Consider the following 14,010-nt stretch of genomic DNA (forward strand, 5'->3'; position numbering starts at 1 on the left):
ATTTCTCTTTGGTTCAAGTTAGTTCTAAACTGTATTATTGCATTCTAGCCGAGTTCTTGCATTAGTGCTGGTCATTTAAGACGTTTTCTCTCCAGCTGTCCCTCTCCTAGTGTTTATATGTCTCTCTGTCTACATGCTATAAAAGTATTATTTTACTTTAAAAAAAAAAAATGTATGTCACCTTCACTACTTGACCAAAGCCAAATCTGCAAACATCATCTTCTAATAGTGTGTAAGAGTGTGTCCATATCAGAGCCCAACAGGAACAACAGTAACTTAGCTTTACTACTGGTTATCAATCATTTTAAGCCTAACGCAATTACATTGAAAGAAGTATTCTACCGCTGGAAAGAGGATGTTTTCATAAAACTGGGCTGTCTGTGCAGTAGAATGGCACAAACATTTTTGAAATCGATGCTGCATGCCAGAGGAAAGAAGCTTTTGCTACCAGAATGCAAGATACAGGACTAAGATGTAAACCTGCTTATTTTGTTATCTCTGATTGATTTGCCACATATTATATTAACAGTAAAATCTACATAACATCCTTCATTGCTGCCAATAAAAATAGACTATATCAATAAGCAGAGTAGGTAATTCTTAATTTTGCCAACTAGCCAACAGCTTAGTCACTCACAGCATTTCTTGGCAGCATCCACACAGAGCTCCAACGCGGTGTAGCAGCCTTTGAAGTACTCTAGCTGGTGCACCTCCGGTGTGTAAAAGTGGATTTCCAGGCCCCAAGTAGAAGTAGGAGAACAGGAGAGTTGGGCCCTCTTACTGGACCTCCTCATCTTCCCACAGAGTTGCCTGCTCAACTCCATCGCCCACAGAGTTGGCATTCAGACACTGGATAAGTGAAGTGAAAAAGAGAAATGGGGGAGTGGGAAAGTTATGTTACATGTTTTGGCTTTCATACTGTGTACACCAAAGTAAGCTTTGCATTGAACTCAATTAAGGATGTGACAAATGAAAAAATACTAACATGGGAGATATCATAATTCATTTTTCTCCTACACAAAACTTTCATTTTGATGTTCAGTGAAATGGTAACATCATATACCCTGTAATTGCTACTAAGTAGCACTACCAGCATCAATCAACTTGCATTTTCAATGAAAGACGTTTCATTAAAAAGGATATTTTGTAAATGTATAAAAAGCTTTTTATACCAAGTTCACTGAAATGAGCGTACCTATTTCTAGTATGTCCCACCCTTATATTTTATATTATTATATAATTGACACTTTTTGAGGACATTGGTGACCAATGTTTAGTTAACTTAGCCAATCAAGTGTCTAAAAGGTGTCTACATGTGTGTGTTACAGTGGGATTGTGACCTCAGCAAAGAGTTGACTGATCATTAACCTGATGACTCATTAAATACAGTGCAGAGTCCCAACACACAAAAGCACACAGGACAAAGTGGTGTTTCACTATAATGCGAGTGGAATAACGTCAGCCTCTCAACTGAGCTGATGACATCAACATGGAGGATAGATCGTTGCTGCGCTGTTGCTGTACTTTGGACAGAGAATTATTCTGTCCAAAGAATATTAAATATAGAATATTAAAGAAAATGATTCTGTCTATCTATTATTATCCTGTTTAACACAAACTTAACTGATCATATTTAAATCAACTGCCAGTCTGAGCTTGCTTTCATACGTTTTTTTTTTTTTTTTTCCTTCACTTTCTAACATAATCAAGCCTAGGCAAAGTAGTGAGCCTGGCAAGTGGGCTATCTTTCAACAGTCATCATTTCCTTCATTATTATTTATTACAGCTGAATTTCTTGAGAAGAGATTTTCAATGATTCATCCGTCTGCCATTTTCAGTGAGTGAGTCGATGAGTTATTGTGTTGATTTCTTTCTACCTAAATTAAAACTAAACACTTCTGAATGTCATTACAGTTAAATGTAAAAAAAAAAAAAAAAATCTTTTATATAATTGGTGTGGTATAAAAGATATCTTTAACAAATTACATGATCAAGACTGATTGAGACTGGTAGTACTGAACTGATGCCAGTTTCACTCGAGTATTGCTATCATTAAACAACATGTTTCCCAAGTCTACTTCAGCTGAAAAAGATGTTGACAATTCTTCCCACTCCTGCTCAGTGACGCTGATTTACCTGAATGCGTTTTTTTAAAGAAGGTAAAATGACTGGAACTAGTGTTTCTGTCAAACAAAAACAAGACCTTGGAGAAGCTTATAATGCAACTAGTGATAGACAGCCAATCCTGACAGTTGTGTCTGTCAGGATATAGTAAATAAATAGTAAAAATAAAGTATAAATAGTAAAAACAAATACACATCTCAAAGCTGGAACCAGAGCATTTCTCCCATATTCTCCTTAAAAAAAATACTTAAATGATAAAGCAATTGTCAAAATGGTAGTAAAAGTTCTGTCGATAAACAAATCTATTAACTGTCTAATCATTTCAGCTACTGTATAATTTTGTAATGTGCATGTTGTAGCTTAGATCATTCTAGGGAATTTGACAGGGTTTGGTAGCTTGGGTGGAATGGACCTGTTATTATTGCATAATCTGGCATTTGTAAAATAAAATTAAACAACTATATACATATGTATGTATGTTGGTTGGTTGGTTGGATGGATGGTCCAAAACAATAAGGTATAAGCAAATAAGCTCTTCTGCATCATTTACATCTATATAGAGTTTCCCCTGCCTATTTAAGTCTGAGCTAGGTAGCTCATCTGCAAAGTTTACAGAAATAAACTAACACAAGAATATTGTGTGTTGCTGAAGAACATGGGGAAAAAAAACCGTTGTACCTACTTTTCACAGTAAACCCCTTCCAGTAAAGACAATTGCGTATGACTTTTATTGTGTCAATGGGAATCCCTGGCTGACAACTTATAAATGACTTGGGTGTTCTATCTTAGCACTTCAATCATTACATCCCAAATGCCAAGACAAAGTGAAAAATATATCTTTATCAGTCTTTAGTCGGAGTGTAAATCTATTCATTGCAACACAGTTGACTGTAAAGGCTACAGTATAAGCAAGCTGGAGATAGATTAACCCTATTTACAATATGCAGAAAAAGTATTATAGAATTTTTGCCCAATGACGCCAAAAATAAACTGCCTACCACAGCTTTAACTAGGGTTTAGTCGGGGCGACCTCTAGCGCACCCAGTAGAGTGTGCGCCCCATGTAGGCCGAGTCCTTGGCAGCGGGCCGGGTTTGATTCCGACCCGTGACCCTTTGCAGCATGTCATCCCCCCGCTCTCTCCCCTTTCCAGTCTTCAGCTGTCCTATCAATTAAAGGCCATACAAAGCCAACAAAAAGTGTTTAGTCACATTGAATAATGGACTTGAGGTAAGGGTTTTATGTTTGTTCACTTTTAGACACTTTGGACTTATGATCTTAGTACTTTAACACCATCTGGTACTTCTCATTGATGTGTTTTTTACATGACACCTATTATTTTGAGTATATTACAACCAGTCTCCATCTTGATCTCATGTTTTTTTGCACCTTTTTAAAATCAGTTTCTGTGATTTTGCCTGTAATATGGCTACATTTAGCTGCACTGAAATAATGTCAAAAAACTGATCACTGCTTGGCTGCAACACTGTGGCTCGCGTGCATGCTGAGCTAGGACATCCCCCTAAATGTCTGAGCATTATTAAATCATTTAACCGTCATCCCACCAGGGAGTTTTCAGTACCCATTTTTGATTATTCATCACCCATGTAAGCAAACTGACGTTAAGTGTGTACATTCATTATCACTGCATTATTGGTATACCTCTATCGACTTGTCAAAGTCAGGACACAGCCATTCAAAAGCTGAAACTGTATTTAAAAGGATGTTCATTAAATTGACTTGATGGTCAAGGCAATTTAATGTCAAGGATCACATTATGGGTTCTCCATTGATTCCTTGCACTTCTTGAGTTTTCAAGGCAACAAATCTAATTCAGCGACATTTTCTATAAACATTTGAATTGAAACTTTAAACAGATGTAATTTATTTTCACTATAACCACCATGTCAAGTGCTTAAAAATGTATTTACAGTAAAGCTTTGGTACTGAATTAAGAATGACAGTGTTGTGACACCATCAACAAGTAATATCACTTATATCAACTTATCAGTGAAATTAGCTAGTGAAACATTATAGTAATGGCATTTTATAAGACAATAACATTAGAGTTGCAAAGATTAATCGATTAATCGATTAGTTGTCAACTTTTAAATTAATCGCCAACTATTTTGATAATCAATTAGTTGGTTTGAGTCATTTTTTAAGACAAAAGTAAAAATTCTTTGATTCCAACTTCTTAAATGTAAATATTTTCTAGTTTCTTCTCTCCTCTGTGACAGTAAACTGAATATCTTTGAGTTGTGGACAAAACAAGACATTTGAGGATGTCATCTTGGGCTTTTGGGGAAACAAGGATCCACATTTTTCACCATCTTCTGACATTTTATAGACCAAACAACTAATCGATTAATCGAGGAAATAATGAACAGAATAATCAACTATGAAAATAATCGTTAGTTGCAGCCCTAAATAACATCTTTTTTTAGAAGGTAATGTTAATTCCGAATAGGTACTGTAAATTCAATATTTTACGCACCTGAATTTTATAAACTTAAATATAAGTTGGTGAAGGGGGACTATGCTTAAAAAACACACGATGCTGTAATATGGATGGGCAAAGAAATAAAAAAAAACATCTTGTTTGTTATAGTTTTCATTACATTTGAGTAAAATGTGCTATACTATGTCTCACTTTTTAAAAGCTACAAATCCAATGTGCCTGAAGTGAAAATACAGTGGGCAGACTATAGGCTGCTAAAGCAATAACGTCACAGAGGACACCTGGTTATTACAAGGAAAGGTTAACTGAGTGATAAAAATAATGCTCTTTGATGTTAAATATCATGTTATCATGGTGAACATACCAAAAGGTGGGTGAGTTATTCTAATTTACTTATTTTAATTTATCATGTAGCATTTTAATTTTCATTCACATTAGCCACAGCCTACGTTTGAGTGAAAAAGTACCCTTTCCAGGTACACAAACTTAATATCCAAGTTCATTGGGTAAAAAAAAACCATTTTAGTCAAGTTTTAATAGTAAGAATAAAATAGCTATTAAGCCATCAAGGCTGCCACTTGCTCATTCTGATATCAATAAAATGCAGATCAAACGTAACTGTGTGGTTCAAGTGCTTTAAACAGTCTGACAGCTCAAGTTCCTGTCAAGGAGAGAGCTGCAAGAAACCACGTTCTTTCATTGTTTGAGATTCAATTTAAGTGAGTGGTGGTAATGCCAGAAACTCTGTCTCTGTCGTGTGTGTGTGTGTGTGTGTGTGTGTGTGTGTGTGTGTGTGTGTTGCCCAGGAAGAGGTACCTATACTTTTGTCAACCTCAAATGTGAAGCCACTTCTTCATAAAATGTAGTACAAATGCATATAAATCCAATAGTCCAAGGTGACGTCTTCAAAATTGTTCAGTCAGACCACCAATCAAAAACCCAATAGCATTATGCAGTTTACTATCACAGAAGAGAAAAAAAGAAAATTGAAGAGAAAAACTAGTCACATTTGAGATGGGATGCAAAAGTGACACCTATGATCAAAAGAAATTCCGGTTAACCGAATAATAATAAAATCTAATAATATTAAGCTACTTAAATCTATCTTGGAGCAGGGCCCCTGTGGTCCCTGTGGCCCCCTTGGCCTAAAAACTAAAATTAACAAGGTTATGGTTTCACTTTCCGTTTCAGACACTAAGCACAATGGAAGAATAAAGACGACTGGCTATTTTTATAAAGACATTTCGCTTTCTCCACTTTCAATTTTCGAGACCGTTTGGGCAAAATTTAATAATAAAAAAATAAAAAAAGACTTGAAACACGCACTGTCCTTGTCAATCGTTTAATCCAGTATTTGTCTTGAGAAACTTTTTCTACAATAGTAGGCCCTAGTTTGTAATAGCGTTGTTTTTATTCCTAATATTTCCTACTCACTCTGTTCACTGTATATTTATAACATGCTTAATTACGCTACATTTGAATCACACTGTACATCAGCCCAGCATCTATCTGCCTGTATTGTGCCATTGAACATTGATGGAGTCATTGCTATCATGCCAAGCGGACAGGACGTTGGCTGACATTAGCCAGTTAGTTAACTTAGCTAGATGGTCAAGGCAAACAACGGCTGGATCTTTCCCCACTTGACAACAACGGGGGAAGATGACAAACAAACTGGTGTGTTAAATAGACCAGACGACAGATATTTGTCTCGGTGGGAACATTTCATGAACGGGTATTTACTTACCTCGCGAGCTTAGCCAGACAGCTGGCAAGTTACTTCCGTTTCGTTCAGTACATTAGACGCTTCAACCAAGTTGTAGCTTCTCTCTAGACGGACTTTAAGTATCGTTTGTCGGCTATTTGATTCCAAAACTTACCAAGAAAAACATCCAGTATCCAGAGGAAAAAAAATATTAGGTTAATTTAATGGATTTTGTTGAAGAGCGGAGACGCAATCCTCCTCTGTTCTCGCGAACCCTTACTGACAAGTGTCGGCCCCTTTCCCGAAAACAACGCAATGGCCTGGAGAGTTCGGTAGCTTATTGGCTGTTTCGCCCGTCACTCATGATGACGACATTAACTCTTTGCTGGGCCCAGGCTAGACAGTGTGAGCGTACGTGGGTTATTCTCTTCTTATATACTGTCTATGGTTATTCTTTCAAACACCGTGGTTCAACCCTGAAAGGGTTACGTGTGTTTTCAGTATTACTCATGTTGTGGGGACTGAAATGTATTTCTAAAGTAAGGACTTAATTCCCATTTGGAAAAGAAAGGTATGGTATGGTTTACCATACAATTAAAAAAAAAATTTTTATTTTATTTTTGTCAAATGCTGTTACCAAGGTCAAGAATGAACATCATATTAGATTAGATTCAACTTTATTGTCATTGTACAGAGTACAGGTACTGAGACAACAAAATACAGTTTAGCATCTAACTAGAAGTGCTAAAAGCAGTGAAGTGCAGAGTAATGTACAGAGTAATATACAGAATAAAATATAGAATAAATATGGATATGAATAAACAGTAAGAGGTATGAATACGCTAAGATACCGTATGAACATAGTTGGCAGTGCAGGTAATATATATAAATACAACAGCTGGAGGTATGATATGATTAGGGTGTATACATTATAGAGCCAATATGCACAGTATAGACAACGGTATTTGTCTTCATTTGAATCAAACAAGTGGAAATTTGAACATCTATATGCACTTGTGGAATAGAACTAAGTACATTTACTCAAGTACTGTACTTAAGTACAAATTTGAGGTACTTATTACTATACTATATGTGAGTATTTCCATTCCAACTTTATACTTACTTATACCATAACATATCAGAGGCAAATATTTTATCTTTACATTTGTCTTGTCACTTTATATTTTTTTTTTTTACAATTTTTCATACCCTTCCTGCAGTAGAAACCATGTATCTCCAAATTTGAAAAATGGGTTGAGAAAATTCTTCTACTTCTTAAGCTAAATAAACTATTTAAAACCCCTCTTAGATTAGCTGGAAGAAAATGCATTGTCACAAAGCTAAAAACACGGCCGTTTTTCCGACATCATGAAGAGTTGAGTTTTTAGAGATAGGCTGTTCTCACAGAACAGCAACACTACAAACACATAATAATCCTATAGAATAAGATGCATTGCTGTATAGAATCTACCCAACAAAGGAGTTAAAAGTAGCACAACCTTAAAGATCTACAGCAGTAAAATGCAACATACACATTAATGCTGCAGTAGTATTAATCCAAAATACATATAGTTTTTAGAGAACATTTTACTGCAGAACAATTAACTTTTGATACTTTGCTGACACTGCTTACATGCTTTTGCTTAAGTAAGGTTTTGATTGCAGGACTTTTGTAATGGAGTATCGCAGTGTGGTATTGATACTATTACCTGAGCAAAGGTATACTTCTTCCACCAAGTTTTTTTCACACTCATGGACTTCACAGTTGTGCACACCTTCTGTAGCAGGTAGGGCAATCATTCATCTTTGCCATTCTGTAGGTGGCACAAATGTAGGTAATTCCTTCCAGGTCTTTGTTTGAGCAATCTAAAACATCTTTGTGATTGTGTTTCCAAAACCGAACAACATGTAGTCATAGCCTGGGTTTGCACTAACACTGCATGGTCCCCACCTCTTGCAAATTTGCACAACTGCCCTTTTGGATGTGGTTGTATACTGGAAACTGTGAGAGCATTCCAGTGGTGAATCACTGCCAATATCCTAAATGTGTTGAGGTATACCACACTTCATGTCTTGCATCATGGAATTATGTTGCATGTTATGTAATATATCAGTTTCTGCTTTTAAAGGGACATTTTAACAAAGAGGAAATCAAGAACCATTGACAAATCAGTCGAAAAAGTGTGTGACAACATGTAACCGATTCTCTCCTAGGAGTCAGCAGACTCTGGGTGATTTTCTTTATAATGGCTCTGTGAATGTGGAGAGAAAACTAAGTGACTTACATAAGTTTAAGATAACACTTTACCTTAACTTCCCCTATTTAGCATTTATATACAAACATTTAATAGATGGCTAAGATGACACTATAATATGTTTGTACGCAGCTACAAGGATATTTTAAGTGTTTATTTGTGTGCAGTATTTGTCGGCAATTATAACTTTTCCAATGTAGACATATTCTATGTAATTACAATGTTTTGCTGTATTATCTGTGTATACACCAGCCATGGCTATAGGAGTTACAGTATAGTTGCTGACAAATGCATTCATTATATCTTTTTTTTTCCACATCAGTCCTCAATGTGTAGTGGTCAGTGTCAAATACAATTTTTCTTAAGCTGTTGGTGGATACTTCAGTCCAAATTACATCAGCCCAGCATTTATCAATTGTAATGACTATCGGTGGATTGTTCTGGAGGGTTAGGGAATAGACAGGGACCTGTGTGGGGATAAAGGGAAAACTACTTTCTTCCTGCAACAAAAGAACAAGGATGTGAAACAAAAAAATGGGTGGTTCATTTTAAAGGAGGGACTTCCCATGCCACATCCCAGTAAACACATATTATCTTGCAATAAAGGAAGTAAGACAGAAACTCACCATAATCATGGGTTGCAGGTAGAGTTTTGTTGTTCAATGTACAGTAGTTGGTTTCACTATCATTAAATTTAGGGGATTTGAATGCCTGGTCTAATTTAGAAAATAGCTCTTTTTAAAAAATCCTCACTTGACTTTTCATATTTTATTATCCAAAAATATGCTTTACCACAAAGTATCTAGAAATCGCACAGTGAGTCAGAAAAACATGTGAATCAAGGCGAATCGAGCAGATTGAGGTTAGAGACAAAAACAAAACATGTAGCATGACTCTTTGGGGATTTCCACAGCAGCTACAGAATGTACCCTTTGAGTAAAACATTGTAAAGACAGGTGCAGTGACCTGTGGTTTATCAGACATGAGTCAAGTGCATGTATTATTCAAAACAGGGTTCTGACATGACAGAGCACAGTAAAAGTGTTTTGATCTGTGATGTATTGATATCACGTATTGAACATAACATAAAATAACAATGGCATAGCAAATTCTACCAAAATGGAGACCGCGGCTGTCATTGATGTGAATCATACATAGGCATACATGCAAATGGACTGCATTTATATAGTGCTTTTCTAGTCTTAATGACTACTCAAAGCACTTTTACATAGTACAGCATCATTCACACGCACATTTAGGGTTCAGTGTGTTGCCCAAGGACACTTTGACAGGGCCAGGGATCGAACCACCGACCTTCCGATTGGTAGACGACTGCTCTACCACCTGAGTTGTGTTTTCAAAACTGGATTCAGCCATGTGACAAATGAGCACTGCTTCAACTCTGCCATTGAAATATGCATATTTCAATAACAGTGGGACTATGGGACAGAGCCGTAGATATTGTTATTTAGACCACAAAGCACATCAATAATAGATCTTTAGCTCCCTCTGTTGACAACTATGTGGAGCAACCATTCAGGACTACCTTCCGCTTCAGCCTGCAGAGCAGTGCTCCCAGTAAGGGACAACTCTGTGTGGATCTAATAGTTTAGTCAGGAAAAAAAAACTTGAAGAACACACTGTTATTCTAAGCTTCAGATTTATATGGCGTTAGGACTTATGTTGCAATGCAAGGTTCATTAGTATAGAGCCATCAGGCTAGACTATGATAAAGAAGACACACTATGCAGGAAATTAGGGCAGATGGTTTTCTTTGTCAAGTTTGCATGATGTAATTTAGTTTTATTGCTAAGTGGAACTTTCCTTGCAATGCTATGAAAAGAGCTGTCAAAAATTATTCAATGTGATCAGATGGAGACTTCAGTTACTCAATAGTTGACTGTTTTTAATGTTGTAACCTTCTGTAGTTAAGATCCACAGAACATTTAAAGGCAGAGATGAATTAAAGAACATACACATTTGAATTAAAGAAATGTCACTTTATTTCTTATAGTTAAAGCAGAAGTTACATAATTAGTGAAGATAATACTAACTTACAGGTTTTGAGTTTCTTATACTTCAATGTACAAAAAAGGCCTAAAAGATTGTGACAGATTCAACAAGGGAAAACTATTTTGTAAATAAAAACACATGGACTTCTGGATATCACAATAATATTTTTTGTTAACATACTCACACTTGTCCACCTTCTCGTTGGTCCTCTGGCTCGTTAGCCGAACATGCTTTGATTCACTGCACTTGGGTCAAGTTGGCAGCCATCCTTCAGTTATCACAGTACTGTACCTTCGATGGGGACAGCATCAGCACCGTGATAACTGAACCAGGGCAGCCTGACAAATCTAGCAGTCCGCGGCTTTGCTCCATTCGTCATTCAACCATAATGTGTGCTCCAGGTCAACAGATACAAAGCTAATACCGTTTTTCTTTTGCATTTTTTGCAGCACATTTGATGGCATCTCATTCAAAACATATGCTAGTTGTATCTCCAGCATTTCGTTTGTTTGCATAATGTATAAATACTTTTCAAATAACATACAGTAGCTAATACAATAACAGATTCATCTACAGAGTAATATAGGCATGTCATTTAACAATCTGATACATTATTTTTTTTAAATATCCTTCCAACTAATCACCAGCAGGAATTACTTTGCCCTCTAACCATGGGATTTAACCCTTAAAGATCCAGTAACATTTTAGGGAGATATAATACCTTTAAAAAAACAAATTCATAAAGTCAGAGTGAAAAAGACAAAACGTAAACTATATAACATAGTTTGATTGTGGGAACAGAAATAAATCAATTCAAGGCTTATACAATCCTGATTATCCAGCTTTTCTTTATACTACATCCCACTGCCTGTGTCAGAAAAGTTTGGATCACAAAGTCTTAAAAGTTAAATGAGTAAGCTCACATATGCACATAAATCAGGACAATGTCATTGTATGTAATTTATTTATTTAGGCCTTTGAGATATGGTAGGTTTGTACCAAAAGTGGTACAGTTATTGATTCTGTACTGCAAACGACAGACTCTGTTGTCCATTATATGATGAAACATCTACCTAGGAAGGTAACCCTAACCCTAATGACAGTTAATAATGCACAACCCTGCACATGAAATTTGAACTCTACCTACTGGCTGTGAATCTGTGATTAAAAACAACATTGCACAATTCTTAGAAATGGGAGGAGGAAGCTTGCTTCAAAGTCCTACGTAGGCTATTTTAACATGGTTAGTTATTTTTCTCTCTCTCCATATTCTCCAAGTTTTTTTGTTTTTTTTTTAATATTATTTTCCATTAGTTTCCATTCTGCTGGTGCACAGAGGGCTCGTAAATGTTGCATCTTATAAAACAATTACAGGTAGAAAGACTGTTTTTTCCAAACCTCCTTCCTGCTAGGACTTGGTCGAGACAAACTACTGTATATTATTCATACCAACCACAAGGCCGAGTGACGTCAGACTTGTTATGATTCTCCTCGCGGGCTCCGCCCCCCTCGGTGAAGGCAGCCTCTGGAGCAGTCCGGTGGCGTCTCTGCCCGACGTAGCGGCTCCTCCTCCTCGTCATCCGCCCTCCGCACTTCATGTAAACAACTCCATTAGTCCCGCTGCTCAGGGCACTGGCCAAAAAAATGTTCATGTCAGAAAAGCAAAGCAACATGTGCAAAAAAAACTAAACATGGCAGAGGACAAACAAATTGTCAGGGCGGAATGCTCTGTTTGTCTGTAACAGGAGACCCTGCGAAGAAAGCGCGTCCATATTGCATAAACCCTCAATGTAAATAACTGGGGGATGGTTTATAACCTACAACCGTGAAGGTAACATATGGGTTACAGATCAATGGCTCCGATACGCTCGAGAAAATAAGGACAACAGCAAGCAGCCTACTGAAATAAGCGCTTGTTGCCGTTTTCAACAAATAGGCTAAACAAAAGTTGTCCAAAATCTTAACAACCTAATGGCATTAGGTTACATATCGACACGCATACCTGCTTAAACTGAAAAGCGACTAAAGGCGAAATATAAGTGCAATGTTAAATATTGTGCAGCCAAACGTTAACGCCCAGCATTGCATACACGCCCCTTTTATAGAGAAAAACGAACAGCATGCTGTATGATTCAAATAGATTATAATCATTTATTCTTAATTAAATTCAGTCCGCATTAAATATATAACACACATTGGCTCACATACCTGCAAATTTCCCGTTTAATGTCCCGTGTTTACATGACTATTTTTAATGACGCAGCAAGACTACACAACGTGATTGTCGCCATTTTTTGTTGTTATTGAATTCTCCAAAGCCATGTGACGAAAATGATCGTGAAATTTAAAAGAAGCTTCCGGGTGTGGAGACTAATACCTACTTTCGCGAGGCTAAAAAAGGTTAATCTTCCGAGTTGTTTGATGGATTAGTCTGGTAACTCCACTGACTGAAGACTGAAGGCTGTGCGCAATTTCTGACAGCTCCGGGACGCTGCCGCCGCCGTATGGCTCGCAACAAGTACAAGTTTCACTGGATTCGATCCACCCGTCCGCAAATGTTGCGCGGAATGACAACGACTCATGTGCTTTTCTGAGCCTGCTGCCAGCAGTGCAAAACCAAGAAAGATAACAACCCCATGAACCATAATGAAAAATAAAAGCTCTGCTTTGAGAGAAACACTGTCAACAAGTGGTGGAATCCAAGAACAGCCCACTTTAATAGTGGGATCATTTGCATGGTATAGCTCATTAATTTAGCCTATTTATTGCAGAACTGAGTCTTGAAATGTCAACTTGTCGTAAATAATTCCAAAAGCTTATTACTGTAGAAGAATCATTTATATTATATATTTCCATTGCAAACCAAATATTTTTATGAGATCAGGTGACTGACACACCCTTTTCTGGCTTGTAAGTAATTAGTTGCATGGCAGTTTGTCTCCATGCAATCTTTGTACCAAGCCTCAACTTGAACTGAAGGTCTGATTATCTGATTTCCCCTTTGCAGTTGCAGATCAAAATAATATCTAGCTTTCCAAACTGCAAGAGGACATATTGGTCTTAAACGTTCTGCACAGAAAGTCACTCCCTTACTAAACTTTAGATGTGTTGCAATGAACTGAATTGACTATACAATTTTATTTTTGTGTTTTTGCTTTTTAGTATGTTGTAGCATGGAGGAAAACATGATGATGATGATGGTATTTCTACCTATGAGTTGGAATGATACATTTTCACCTTCAAACGCCTTCTTCTTCTTCTTCCTCCTCCTCTTTATTATTCCCGGTGATATCAATGTGCATGTAAAATATAATCGTCACAGTTTCCCCTCTCTTAAGTGACAGCAACAGACAACAGTTGTTGTTGTTGTTGTTGTTGTTGTACATCACTTGTATATATATATATATAAACTACAGTAACCAGTTTACCCCGCAAAGTTCATGCGAGTCAGTCA

General features: G+C 36.8%; 1 protein-coding gene and 1 long non-coding RNA gene across 5 annotated transcripts in view; both read right to left on the reverse strand.

Moving 5' to 3' along the window:
- Positions 1-6,595, reverse strand: part of jak1 (Janus kinase 1) — a 43,583-nt gene extending 36,988 nt beyond the window's left edge. Inside the window, exons 1-3 of one of the 4 annotated variants that reach the window (XM_078258536.1) lie at positions 6,464-6,595; positions 3,123-3,282; positions 638-849 (exon numbers count right to left, since the gene is read on the reverse strand). In XM_078258536.1, the coding sequence (XP_078114662.1) occupies positions 638-842 (205 nt within the window). In that variant the 5' untranslated portion in view covers positions 843-849; positions 3,123-3,282; positions 6,464-6,595. Of the gene's footprint in view, positions 1-637; positions 850-3,122; positions 3,283-6,330 lie in introns of all 4 variants that reach the window. The other 3 variants (XM_078258534.1, XM_078258535.1, XM_078258533.1) reach the window with 3 other exon arrangements.
- A 3,933-nt stretch (positions 6,596-10,528) lies between these two features.
- On the reverse strand, positions 10,529-13,711 carry LOC144523165 (uncharacterized). Its single transcript, XR_013502484.1, has 2 exons — positions 12,938-13,711; positions 10,529-12,188 (listed from the first exon to the last, which is right to left on the reverse strand). It is a non-coding gene; the product is annotated as an uncharacterized LOC144523165 (long non-coding RNA).
- Between the last annotated feature and the right edge of the window lie 299 nt (positions 13,712-14,010).

Source organism: Sander vitreus, chromosome 9 (genome assembly GCF_031162955.1).
Source record: "Sander vitreus isolate 19-12246 chromosome 9, sanVit1, whole genome shotgun sequence".
Classification (NCBI taxonomy): Eukaryota; Metazoa; Chordata; class Actinopteri; order Perciformes; family Percidae; genus Sander; species Sander vitreus.